The sequence below is a fragment of the Echinops telfairi genome, unplaced genomic scaffold (genome assembly GCF_000313985.2).
Source record: "Echinops telfairi isolate 266 unplaced genomic scaffold, ASM31398v2 ScPeMD7_7469;HRSCAF=8507_1, whole genome shotgun sequence".
NCBI lineage: Eukaryota > Metazoa > Chordata > Mammalia > Afrosoricida > Tenrecidae > Echinops > Echinops telfairi.
Window position 1 is genome coordinate 117,716,597 of NW_022111373.1, and position 14,559 is coordinate 117,731,155.

Below are 14,559 nucleotides of genomic sequence, written 5' to 3' on the forward strand. Positions count from 1 at the left end.
TTGCTGTTCTGTTGCACCCCCTTAGTGTTTTGCCTCGGTGTGGTGGGATCAGATCGGGTACAATTCCCACACTGTGTCTCCGGTGTTGTCCCTGTAGGGCTATGGGTCAGTGAAGGGTGTCATGTCTCATAGTGGGGCTCGCCATGTGTTCTTCTCTGTGGACTGGCTGCTCTGGGTGGGAATATCGTCCTCAAGGCATGGTGGGCCAGGATGTGCTCCATTCTCTCCTCCTCATCCTTCATCTGCTCCCGTATGCTCCAATCAGATATGTCCCTCTCCCAGAGCTGCAGATTCAGCACCATCCTTTGAAATAAATTCTTCTGGGGGGAGGGGCAGGTGTCCACGTAGTTCAGATTGGGGCCGGCCCCTCAGACCTCTCCACTGGTTCCCTACTCCACGCCGTCATGTTGCATTCACTTCTTGGAACACTGGGTTGAAGTCTGGTCCCTCTGTTGCTGTGGAGATATAAACAATACCCTCTCTCCCCGTTTGGGTGGGTTAGTGGCCTGTGCCCCCATCACCCATTTCTTTATTATTATTTTTTTTCCTTTCCTTACCTCCTTTTTAGTTGGCTACCATATGTATCCCTGGATTTGGTCTGGTCCCTGCCATACTACCTGATCCTCACCCCAAGAATATTTGATAAACTCATATTTTAGTGGGTTATCAGTATATAAATTATTTCCCCCAAAAAAGAGAATGATAAGTGAGTGTGAGCAGAGCAGAAATCTAAAAAGAAGGCAAAGAAAGAAGAGTTCATACAAAGTCTGAGAAGATGTGGTAAGACTAGCTGTGTCTCTTTGTGACCTCAATTTTCTCATTGTTTAAATGAGAAGATTAGACACATAATTTCTGAAGCCCTTCTGAAGAATGGCTTCTTCATAATGATGAAAAATTGGAGGCAAGAATTTATGTTTTGCCACAACTGGAAATTAATACTGCTTTCTACACCACAGTCAAGATGTCCTGGCAAAGATGTCTTTAATTTGTTTTAAGAACAAGGAAATGTTTGTAAATATACACTTTTTCTTAAGCAGACACACATTGTATGTCCATTCTTCCAAATGATGATACATGCCAATGTATCAAAGGAAAATGACCCCTCACCACCATCACCCAAACTCACACACACACACACAGACACACACACACACACATTTGTGTCCAGTCAACTCTGACTCATAGTGACTCAAATGACAAAGTTTAAGTGATTCAAGGTCAAAAATTAGAAATTATCAGCTACTCTGTGGAGAACAATGAGACTTTCTACTCCCATAAAGAATTACAGTCTTGGAAACCATGTCCTGTCGGGTCGCTATGAGTTGGCATCAACTCAATGTGAGTTTAAGTTTTCCTAAGTCATTAATCCTTTGGAAGCCAACTGTCACATAGTTCTCTTGTGGAACAGCTGCTGGGCTCAAACTCCCAACCTTCCAGTTGGCAATCGAGTACTTTACATACTATGCCACAAGTTTGGACTTTTCAGATTACACAAAGTCTCATCTTGAGTTTTGTGACTTTACCAGAAATTCTTAGACCTAAGAGCAGCTATAAGCTCCTTCTGCATTTACTTGTGGGCTACCTAGTGAATATTTGTACTCATGGTTATTTAAATAGGGAAATTGATGGAACTTTAGTTAGTACGTGGGTAAATGAGAGGATACGTGAATATGTGGGTTCTTCCTGTTCACGGTAAGCCATCTGAAACAATATAGGTTACCTTCACTCCGAAACTGTTGGTGAGAAATTCACTTGCATCATACAAGAAAGTATTTCATCAGGTCTTCTGTTGAATCTCCCTCAACCTTGAGTTATTAAAACTGTTATTTTAAATATATATTTTTATATTTCTATTTCATGGTAAATGCATGTGCAGTTTTAAAAAATAGTACAAATACACCAAACTGTGTATCCACTGCCACCCAATGGCCATATCTTACATAGTGTTAGTACAATATTTACCACCAAGAAGTTTATGTTGATACAGTCCCCCTATCTTATTCAGATTTCATGAGTTTTCCTTGTACTTATAAGGAATTTATTGTTACTGTTATGAAATATCATAACATATGTATATTTGAGGAACCATTGCTACCATAAAGACACAGAACAATTACATCACAGAGATTGTTAATCTTACTTTTCATTTTATAGCTACAGCCTTCCTCCATCCCCTCGCAAAAAATCTGTTATCCTTCATTTGTTGATGTGGTAGGCTCAAAATGAGAAGAAACAGCTGTGAACATCTATTAATAATAGAACCTTGGAATACATGAAATATGAATCTAAGAATATTGGAAGTCAACAAAAATGAAATGTAATATAAAGATCAAATATTTTTATGTGAGTAGAGAGTGAGCTAAATGGACTAATATTAGCCATGTTGAATAAGATAATGATATGGCTTACTATGAGTTCATAAGTTCAAGATAAATGGTGTCAAACTTATTGTTAAAGATAACATGTCAAGATTTATCTTGAAGTATAATGCTTTGTGTGTCAGCATAATAGCTATGCACATTCAAGGAAAGCCAGTTCATACAATTCATACCAGTTCATATTTACATATCAGCTGCTACAGCTAGAGATGAAGAAATTGGAAAATTATACCAATGTCTTCGGTCTGAAACTGATCAAACGTGCAATCCAGATACATTGATAATTATTTGTGATCAGAATGGGAATGTTAGAAGCAAAGAGAAAGGACAAATAGTTGGAAAATAGAGCCTTGGTTATAAAAACAAACCTGGAGAACCCATGAGAGAATTGGTAAGTCCAATGACTCCTTCATTGCAAATATCATTTTTCAAAAACCAGAAGAGACACTCACACTTTTTCTTGATCATAAAGTGGCTAAAGCAATGGAAACAAATGATGAAAGTGAAAGCGCTGAACAGAAAACCTCACAGAGCAGCTCTAGGTAAAGTAAAATAGAACAATGAAATGGGCACAGAGTTGGAGGTAGAAAACCCAGGAAGACTGCACTCAGCACATATCAAGCCGAAAGAACAGAAGCGAAGTTGGAGCCTTGAGTTGCAATACTGGAAGATTCTATGGTTGACATTCACTCATTACAAGAACCATGATACTGAAGGAAGAAGTTCAAACTGTACTGAATGCACGAGCAGAAACCAAGACTTCATGAAGTTGTAGAATACCAGCGGAAATGTTTCAATCCACCAATGAAGCATTGCAAGCACTCATGTGTCAAGAAGAAGGAATCTGGCAAACGATTAGCTTGTCAATTGATTGGAAGAGAGCCTTATTTGTAGTCATTACAAAGAAAGGTGACCTGATGGAATCTGCAAATTAGCAAACGATATTTGCCTGGAAAGTGTTGCTGAGGATCAATTAACGGTGGTTGTAGCAATATATTAACAGGGAACTACCAGCGTGAGTTTGAGAGTTTCCAAGCTGAAGAGTCCATCCTCTGGCACTGTGCCAGACAATCCAGCTGCTGTTCAGACGCAGCGGATCCCTCAGGGACACACGGTTTACTTGGTACTCTTAGTCTGTCCTTAGTCTGATAACCTTGGTGAGATCGATCCACCAGGGATGCCTCGGCTGGCATTTGGAACCCTGGTGGCATAGCTTTCAGCATCAGAGCAATAAGCAATCCACCACAGTCCAACGAGTGAAGGAGATAAAAAATACAGCTTTGGGGTTTATTTTGACTCCTTTGTGACATTTGGAATTGTTCCATATGGTCTTCTAGACTGTAATCTTCGCTGAAGCAAATAGCCGTGTCTTTCTCCTGTGAAGTTCTTTGGTGGGGTCAAACTGTCAAGTAGATCATCTCTCTGTGTGTTTCTTTCTCCCCCACCCCGCCCTCTCTCTATATATATACAATTACTAGAAATAAAATTTTAAATAAATGCTGGTCTTTTTAATAAATTTAAATTTTTCTCCCAGGGCTACTTGTCCCCATGATAACCTCTGCCCTGGAGTTCTCCCTGTCAGGTCAGGCTCCTTGCATGAAGACATGCAAGAAAGGACAGTGATCGTGTACATAACAAAGAGTTTGCCCAGAGGAGTAAGTTGCTTCTGTCAACTTTCTGCTGAATACCCGAGGCCCTGGCCCTAAGCTCATCTCCCGTGGATTCTCTGCAACTAGCACCCCTTCCACCTACCCTGAGCCATTGAGCCCAATCCTGACAATCTCTCCTTCTTCCTCCAGCAAGGATTGAAAATAGTGCACCATGCCGAGAAGACGCTGTCCAGCTTCTGCAAGTGGCAGAAGAGCATCAATCCCAAGAGCGACCTCAACCCTGTTCATCATGATGTGGCTGTTCTTCTCACCAGGTACCACAGGCTGCCTAGAACTCAGGGAGGGAAGCAATGGGGGGAGGAGGGCAAATTGGTGGGGGAAAGTGTTGCCAGATGTCTTAGCTTTCTTGTGTTGCTGTAACACAAATGCTAAAAGTGATGGCTTTAAAGAACAGAAACTTACCATTTCCTGTTTATAAGCTTGAAGTCTGAAGTGACGCCAGCTCTAGTAGAAAGCTCTCTCTCTGTTGGAGAGCAAGGTCTCTTTGGGCTTTAGATGCACTTTAGATAGCTATTGTGTTGTTAGGTGCTATCAAATAGATTCCAACTCATAGCAACCCTGTCCAAAACATAATGAAACACTGCTCCGCTCTGCACCTTCCCCACCACTGTTCTTATGTTTGAGCCCATTGTTGCAGCCACTGTGCCAATCCATCTTCTTTAGGGTTTTTCCTCTTCGCAGCCCCTTTATTTTACCAAGCAGGACGTCCTTCCCCATTATTTCTCAGTTCTCCAGGGCATCTAGCTCCCCTCCTCCCTTTGGTCTTGCTTTTACATCTAATCTGTTCATTTTATAACTCAGAAGTGATTAGATTTAGGACACACCCTAAACTGATATTGTCTCATTAATGTACCAAAGAAGTTTAGATCCATAGGCAAAAAGGTTAGGATTCAAGAACCTACTTTAGCCATGGGGTGGAGTGGGCACACAATCTAATCCATCACGTAATTTAATATAATTATTAAATAATGCCATTACATAATTTAATCATGAAAGCTCATGACATTCTCAGCACTCTTCCTTGCTCTCTGTCATATTAAAAGCCAGTTTCTTACTCTAAAGGGTGAGCATTTGTTTCAAATGCCCAAGATTTTCCTTACCCAAGATGCTTTCAGTTGGTTATGCTGAGAGGAAAAGAGCCTTCATGATTAATCTTCATGGTTAAAGCCCATGGTTACTTTCAAGCCCCTCAGCTGCTCTGGGGAAAACTCTGGGGTGGTTCTAACCAGTCCTACAGGGTCAACTCAACAGCAGGGGCTTAGATTACCAGGAACGTACGAGGGGGGCTTCAAAAGTTCCTGGGAAATGTCATTATCTGTTCATTCCATGTCTCCATGGCCTCTTTAAAGCCTCTCACATGTTCCAGAAACATGTCCTGTCCTGCAAAGGATGGCGGGAGCAGAGTGATGAAATGTGATCATTCTCAGACTTTGAGAGCCGCATTGTCACCTGGAGAGGCACGAGCTTGTCAGAGATGTTACCAAGTTTCCCATGAGAGTCTGACACCGACCAAGCCTGAAGGATTCCTGTTCCTGAGGTTCCTCCGGGTCACAGTCTCCATCTGGCCGTGTTGCTCCTCCTGCCACTCGGAGCCTGCATCCCTTGTTCTCATTCCCACCAGCCGATGTGTTCTATGCAGCGTTTTAAACAAGAGCATCTGCATCCTTGTTCCTCACGTGTGTCTGCTGTGTGGTAGGAGGTGTGAGCTGATGCCTATGGCTTGCAGCAATGATGAAAGCAAAACATATTATACATAATATATACATATATGTACACGAATACATAGATATGAGAGGAAACCTGAGAAAATGCTCAAACAAATCAGCAAGATAACTGTGAGCGTGTGAGTTTGCAAGATGCTCAGACTAAATGTCCTCAGTTCACAAGGACGCTGTGTCTGATGGGTCCTCCAAGCCACCTTTGTCACTCAGATGCAGGCAGGTAAACGTTGCCGACAGATTTTAGAAAATTATTTTAATCTCTAAAATTTATAAGCATATCTTTTTACACAATTCATAGTACTTGTGTAACTGTTGTGTCATTGTGTTAGTCTGGGTAGACTAGAGAAACAAATTCATAGAGACACTCTGGGCCTCCTAGCAGGGGAATTGCCAGCCCTTCATTATATTTTCCTCCAGTTTATTTATTCATGATTGTTATTTAAAACCTTTTAAACACCGGTTGTACTGTACATTGGGTGAAGGCTTAGCATACAAATCAGGTTTCCATTTAGTAACGCATACACCTTTTGATGTATGCCAATGTTTGCAATCCCCACCATGCAACATCGCACACCCCATGTCCTCCCGTGCTTCCTGTTTCCATCCAGCTTTCTTCCCTAACCTTCTGAACTTGGAACTTGGGTGAGTGCTGCCCATTGGATCACTGGTGGTTGGTTCTTATAAGATGTGTACACCTCTCCAGTGTTATTGTCTGCCTTAGAGACCTGTCTATTGTTCCATTGAAAATTGAGCCATAGGGTTCAATTCATTTCCACAGCTCAAGGGTGACTAAGGGCCAACGTTCCATCATTCTGTATCAGACCAGTAGGCCTGCTCTTTTTATGATTTTGAGTTTTGTTTCTTATTTTTCTCCCACTCTATCTGGGAGCTTCTAATATGATTCCTCTCAGGAGAGATAGCCAGGTCTCAGAGTCCTGTAGACTGATGTTGCCCTGGTCCATTAGTACATCGAACTAATTGTTTCCATGCACCTTCAATGTTATCCACTCTCCTTCCCTCTGGGCAGGGAGAGCCTTTAAATGCACTTTAGATAGCTGTTGTGTTGTTAGGTGCTATCAAATGGATTCCGACTCATAGCAACCCTGTCCAAAACATAATGAAACACTGCTCCGCTCTGCACCTTCCCCACCACTGTTCTTATGTTTGAGCCCATTGTTGCAGCCACTGTGCCAATCCATCTTCTTTGGGGTTTTTCCTCTTCCCAGCCCCTTTATTTTACCGAGCAGACGTCCTTTTCCACGGATTGGTCTCTCCTGAGAACATCTCCAATGTATGTGAGACAATCTGGCCATTCTTGCTTCTAGGGAACCACTTGGCTGTGCGTCCTCCACGACAGACCGGATTGTTTCCTTGGCAGTCACACACCTTGCAGACCTCAGTCACCACTCACCAAAGCAGAATGCCGATCATTGTCTTTGTGAACTGTGTTACGCCAAAGGATCTCCATGTTTAGAAATGTGCAGAGCTTGCTATAGAAATTAATCCTCTTACTGACTGAGGTTGAGGACAAGATTTAGAGAGAGGGCCCTCTCCTCTGCAGGCAGTATGGTGTGGTTACACCTTTCACCTTTTATCCTTACGAAGTTATAACTTTGTTTTGACTGCAGAGAGATAAGATGGCACCAATAAGATGGCCAACCAATAAAGCTATCATACCACCTTACATAGGTGTGAAAAGCCAGTCAACTTTTCTGGTTAGTTCAGGCTTTTTAAGGCTCTGTTTGCTCATCCAATCCAAAAGTACTTAACTGAGCAACTATGATATACCAGGCACTAAGAACTCTAATCTAAAGAGTCTCCAAGTGGCAGAAATGGTTACACACAGACTACTAATGAAAAAATTGGCGGGGTGACTCTGCCTGAGAGTACCTTGGAAGAAAGACCTGGCAGTCTGGTTCCAACACATCCAGCCTTGCCCTTGGACTTTCATGTGTCAGAATTGATAGCGAATTGTTTTATTCTAATCTAAATGTAGGTTTCTGACTGGCACAAATAATGTTCACTTGGCTACTAACCTAAAGGTTATTGGTTATAACCCACCCAATGGCAGCACAGAATGAAGGCCAGGCAGCCTGCTTCTGTGAGAATTAGTCAAGAAAACCCAAAGGAGCGGTTCTGCTCTGTCACACAAGCAGCTATCATGAGTCAGAATCAACTCCGTGGTGTGGTTTTTGTTATTTCTTTTTAGATGGAGGAAAGGCTTCCATTTGAACAAAGGAAGGTACCTGCCCAGTGGCCATCCCTATGTAGGGATGCAGGGTGTGGTGGTTCCATAATCTGTTGTCAATTTGAGACTAAGAGTGAAGGGGTGGAGTTTAGCCTGTCAATCAGGTCACAGTTTGATGACCTCATTTGGAGGCACTAAGAAGATAAAGAGCTCGCTGGGGTGGGACACATACACACACACACGGAGACCCATGCCAGCGCTGAGATGTTTCCACAGCCACAGGATCTACAAGATTTTCCTTCCACTGGCCTGTGATCTTCTTGCATTCGGCATCATTGCATGTGTTGTATGAGTCTGAAGAGGAATTTATAGATTGGTATCAGACATATGGGCTAATATTGGACTCATGGACTTGATCTGCACTGGGCTGGGATGTTTTCTCAATATTCAATTGCTCTTGTATATAAAGCCCTTTCTTATATACATATGAGTGTCTATGAATTTGTTTCTCTAGTCAACCCAGACTAACATGCATGGTGCATATTAGTAGAGGCTATATGGCCCAGGCACTTCAGCCCCAGGCAGCCTCATGCATTGGGAGGTCCTGGTCTAAAATCTTATTTCTGTCAATGACCACAGTTGAGACTTATATCCAAGGAATTTGACCCCAGTAATCCTGTCCTTAATTATGATCATGAGTTATTCACAGTCATACTTTCAACCACTGAGCAATACAAATGTGAAATATCTGCCCTCTTTTTCTCTTTTCCTGATCATTTTTTCTTAGAAATGGGAGTGAGTCTCATGAAATGGTTAGGAGCTTCACCAACTGCTAGATAATGAGAGTATTTCAATTTCTAAAGTAGGGTTCCTCAACCTTGCCACTGTTGATATTTGCGACCACACATTTGGGACCAGATGTTACTTATTGAGTCTAATAGGATGTTTATCAACATCTCTACCTTTAGTCATGAAATGCCAGTAGCAACCTCCTCCCTCCAGGGTGTGGAAAGCAAATGTGTTAATAGGATGTTGATCAACATCTCTACCTTTAGTCATGAAATGCCAGTAGCAACCTCCTCCCTCCAGGGTGTGGAGAGCAAATGTGTCTTCAGACATTGTCGGTGTCTTCTTTGTGTCTGATGGGGGAAGAAAGGAGAGTGATATCACTCCTAGTTGAGAATCACTAATCTGCAAAAAAGAAATATGTTTTCAGAGAAAGGGAGGGAAGGATGGTGACTGAGCTCCGCCTCTGGGAGACAATCAGAGCATGACTTTAATGGAGTTCACCGGGAGTCTAATTCAGTAGAGTGTGGCTTTGACTCAGAACGCCACCAATGAAATGAGACTGGTGGGCAGAGGCCAAGGCATGTTTCCCAAAATGCACAGCGACGATTTAGCACTTCTCCTTTTAGGAGATCAATCTCCTTGCCTGTAATAACCATCTTCCTGCAATTCTTTCATTACTCTACTTTCCCTCCTTAATGCTAGACATTCAAGGACACCCAAAGAACACTTGGACCTGACCTCCTGCCGTGTGATAATGAGATGGGCATCATTTCCCAACAGCACCATGAAGACTTGGGGTTCTCCGGGAAATAGTAATGGACACATCCTGCAAGTTGGGTGGGGAAAGGACATGGCAGGCTCTCTGTCAGATGCAGAAACTGCTTAGATATCATACGATCGAATCTAGCTCAACAGACTGATCCACCTGGCAAGCGCTGTCATTTAAGTGTGGGTTTCAGCTGATGCCCTTCTGAGACTGGAGTGCCTCACTCCCACACCATGTCCCAGCCATGGCTGGGGTCTTGGAAAATCAGAACTCCCAGGGCTCCTCAAAGCATGGATCTTTTTACAGCGCAATTAACACAAAAAGCAGAAGACCTTCTGTTGCCAAAAATGGTGCTGGCACAAACTTCATCAGCATAAGGTCAACAGTGAACTAGTGCTCAGAATCCAGCTCAAAAACTAGCATTTGTGCCAGACACTTTTGGCAGGGAGTCGCTCTTGTTGAGCTGCAGAAAATCAAATGTCCAGTTCAGGAATCTTTCAAAACTCCTGCCTTGAATGAATAGGGGAGATAATTAGATATTTTAATTTTATAAACCATACCTAGTATTTTGGGGTGTCCGAGGAAACTTTCCTTTATTTTGCTTGAGTAAGTCTATAGATATAGTTCCTGGTAATGAGAGGATTTTAGATGCTTGTGCTTGTGGTGTGGGTGTGTGGGTGTATGTGCACATGCATGCACACGATATTGTTAGTGTTGTGGGGTTAGATAGACAATTGAGTTCATCTCTGGATAAGCAGGTGGGAACAGTTGCCATTTTCATGAAGGAGAAAACGTTTTATGATTAGTTTAGAGCAGAGGTCTCAGAAAGAGCTGAACTGGTTTTATATTTTTGCAAAACACCACCCATCGCTGATTATCCCCATTTAACAATTCAAATTAACTTCAATTTTCCATCAAATCCTTTCTCCCTCTCTTTTTAAAAAACCAAATAATATACTTCAGCTTTCTGAGCTCAAGAATGAAAGCAGCTGAAAATAAAATATGTTCCCAAACATCCCATTTGTTCGATATCAGTGAGATTCAATAATCAAGAAATTAAATCAGGAGAGTCTTGATGAATTCAAAACTGTTCCCTACATTTACGTGGACAGTTGTTTGTTTTGGCTCTGGTTTTGCTTGTTTTTAAAGCATGGTTTTCCTGATCCTGTGGAAGGTGAGTTTGGATGCTGACTTTTCGCAGGAGGGCTTTCTTTCCCGGACATGGTCTTGCACACGTCAGCATCTCTTCATTCTCTGCTTTCAGAAAAGACATCTGTGCCGGTGTCAATCAGCCCTGTGAGACTCTGGGTCTCTCCCATCTGTCGGGAATGTGCCAGCCTCACCAGAGTTGCAACATCAACGAAGATTCTGGACTCCCTCTGGCTTTCACCATTGCCCATGAGCTTGGACACAGGTAAAAGGTCAAGAAATTGTTATACTTTTTTTTCTTTTGCTGTATTATGAGTAGCAACAGTATAGAAAATGGAGAGAACATTAAACTGAGAGATTTATCAGAGAATCTATGATAAACCCAGAGACGCTGATTGCTTTGTGGCTTGAATTTCTGCCTTCTAGGACCTCCACTTTCTCATCTGTGCAATGAGAATAATAGTGTTACTTCCCACCCTCCAATATCTCCTATGCCATGGCCACTTGTATCTCTATCCATACCAAGGTCAGAAACCACTGCAATTCTCCAATCTGAATGTGGCGAAAAAGACAAGGAAGTACCCTTCCCCTCAGTCGTTCACTTCCAGAGTAACACTTCTTGTTTCGTTCTTAAGAAATGAGCATCATATCACCAGTACTAAAAAGTCACAAAAGCTAGTCATTTTGTGCCTTTGCTTTATTCTAGACACTAGGATCAGCTCTTGCACAAACAGCTATATCCGGTAGATGTTATTAACTCTATTTACTTACATATATTTGAGGAAAAGATTGAATAAAGAAAACATTGAAAACTGCTATAAACTGAGGAAGCACACAACAGTTGGTGAGATGTCCAAATTATAGCAGAAAGGTGTGAATTTTATTAGATGAATTTATGAAAGGCATGTTTTAAATGCTTGGGTGACGAGAAAGTAAAGATTCTGTATTCCTTGGGCATAAGTGGTGCCCAGGGAGAAAGAAGCTTACTTGTGCCCTTGTCACTGAGTGCTGTACACTGGGTTCTCAAGAGGAGCACATCCACTGGTGTCTATATATACCTACACACAGAGAGATTTGCTTCATGGAAACATCTCATGCAGTTGCAGAGGCTGGAAAGTCCCAAGTTCTTGGGACAGGAGGCAGGCTAGAGACTTCTGAGTTCACGTGGTTGCAGTTTGGGGAATCCAAAATTGACACATGTAGTGGCAGACTGCCAGCTTCTTATGTCCCGAGAAATAGAGTTCAGACAAGACAAGTGCAAGATCAAGAGAAAGAGCTTGGTTGGACTATCTATTTATATATTTGAATGCAGGCCACATGCCTAAGGAACTTCCCCTCCAACTAGTGGGCTACCCACAGCATATCACAAAATAGAGGCTACTGTAGTGTTTGCCAAACCACTGAAGGCCATGGCCTAGCCAAGTTGACGCATAACATTAACCCTCACAAACAGCATCATACTAATTGGAAACTTAGAGGGAGACACCTGTAAATAATTGACCCTTTACCGGAACCTTGGTCCTATGGATAAACTCAGAGAAACAGTATAGAGAAACTATATACCTCAGAGTTATTCCACCCAAGATGGGGAGGACTGGAGTATTTGAGATATAACACCCTAAGTCCTTGGTTCAAAACAGCTTCTTGGAGTTCCTGACTGTGTTAGTCTGGGTAGACTAGAGAAACAAATCCAGAGAGACATGCATATGTTTATAAGGGAGAGCTTTATATACAAGAGCAATTGAATATTGAGAAAAAGTCTCAGCCCAGACCAGATCAAGTCCATAAGTCTGAGATTAGCCTATATGTCCAATATCAATCTATAAAGTTTTCTTCAGACTCACAAAATACATGAAATGACACTGAATACAGGATGATCACAGGCCAGTGGGTGAGAAGTCTTGTAGATCCAGTAGCGATGTAAGCATCTCAGCACTGGCAGGGGTTTCTACTTGGCTTCTCCAGCTCAGGGCACTAGGGTAGCTCCAAGTGTCTTCTCAGCTGGAATGTCTCCCAGGGAGTCCACATGTGTCCTGTCTTCAGCAGTTATTTATCTCCTTAGCGCCTCTAAATGAGGTCATCAAGCTGTGACCTGATTGACAGGCTAAACTCTGCCCCTTCACTCTTAATCCTCTCAAATTGACACCAGATTTTATAACTAACACACTGACCCTTTAGAACGTCCTACTCAGTGGGCAGATACCAGCATTTAGAAGCCAATAGATGATACAAAAACCTGTGCTATAACAACTCAGAGGCATTGCGTGCCATCCGTTGAACACTTTAGACTCAAGGAATACAGACATACATACTTTTCCCTATTACTCCTGCTAGACACAATTAAAAACCCTGGATATTCTGTAAACAATAAACATAATAGACTGAAAAATGGAACGAAGCAGAAATCTAGGCTGGGAATGCTGGGACTTGAGCAATGAGTTGAGAATGAGCTCTGAGAATGAGTCCTCTGGGCTTTCCATTTGGATGTGAGCAAAGATCACAAAGGCTCCAAAGTTCTTTCTGCCAAAGGACCAAGAAAGGGAAGCCTAACAAGACAGAAAACTGTTAGGCAGTATTACTATAGTCAAGCCAGATAGCACATACACACACATACACACACACACACACACACACACACACACACACACTGTGGCACACACTGTGTCTCCATAGCTACTCCAACAAACTGTCAGTGGGAAGCTCGACTTCCTTCCATTCATGGAAGCTCTTTAGACAACACCCAAGCCTTGTATTGGTGGTGTCATAAAGGCCAATTAAAGAGAGCTTTTTATTCCCCAAAGCCAGGCATGACTCATTTCTCTTGCCATCATGGTATCAGTATAAACCACGTGGGGGATTGGAACCTCCTTACCAGCAGTAAGGAGGCCACCTGGAAGAACATCCACTTCCACTAAAGCCTGTCTCCCAGCCGTTCCTGCCAGAGTGGGTTGTAAAAAGCCAGGTAAAGCAAAAGTTTCCAGTAAGATCCAGTCTCAAAATAGTATGGAAATGTCCAGGTTACAATAGAAAAATCACTGTTTATGACAAAGCATCAGGGAAATTTCAGGCTACATGAGAAAAGAAAATCTCTAGATGACAACACCAAGCTGTCAGAGAGGTAAGATCACTAACACAGGTTTGAAAGCAGCCCTCATAGAAATGCTTCCGTGAGCAAGAATCAGCAGCATTCAAATTTTTTAAAAAAAATACTAAGTCTCAGCTAAGAAACAAAAGCTTTTAGAAAAGAAATGATTGCGATTCAAAGCTTGACAGATGGGCCCAGGGACAGAGGAAAGAAGCAATGGCTCAGAAAACTGAACAGTAGAAAATATTTAGCCTGAATGAAAATAGATAAAAAAGGAACAACAGCAACAACAACAAAACCCCCAAACTGAGCAGAGGTCCTAGACTTGTGGGATTAAAGAGCACTTACACAGAACCTATAGTTAACACCCATTGGGCTGTGGTCCCCGTGGTCAACAGCTGGAAACCACTGGAAGGTCCCAGGGAGAAAGACTAGGTTTTCGAGTCCCGAAAAACAGCTGCAGTTTCAGAAACCCACAGGGGTCACTATGTGTCAGCACTGACTTCATGGCACTGAGTTATACTTAGTTTGTTTATGATTAACATCACATTTAATATTCAAAGACCGAAACATTTCCTCCTCAGAGGAGGGAAAGAAGCAAGAACGGATACTCTCTTCGTCAACAGAGTCCTGAATGGCTCCGACTTTGCAAGAAGGGAGCTCATCATCTTAGCTTCACGGTGATCCTCACAGGGTGAATGGTTAAACATGGGATTCAACTCAGCAATTTAAAAAGAGATGAATTCCTACTATAGTAAACGTGCGGATGGCAAAAAGTTACAAACTGGAAGATTCCATTTCTTTTTTTTTTTT

At 42.3% G+C, this 14,559-nt stretch overlaps 1 protein-coding gene across 1 annotated transcript in view; it reads left to right on the plus strand.

Annotated features, from left to right (window-relative positions):
- ADAMTS12 (ADAM metallopeptidase with thrombospondin type 1 motif 12) overlaps positions 1-14,559 on the plus strand; it is a 159,790-nt gene that overhangs the window by 18,101 nt on the left and 127,130 nt on the right. Inside the window, exons 4-5 of the mRNA XM_045285263.1 lie at positions 4,178-4,302; positions 10,777-10,926. Coding sequence (XP_045141198.1) covers positions 4,178-4,302; positions 10,777-10,926 — 275 coding nt within the window. The remainder of the gene's footprint in view (positions 1-4,177; positions 4,303-10,776; positions 10,927-14,559) is intronic.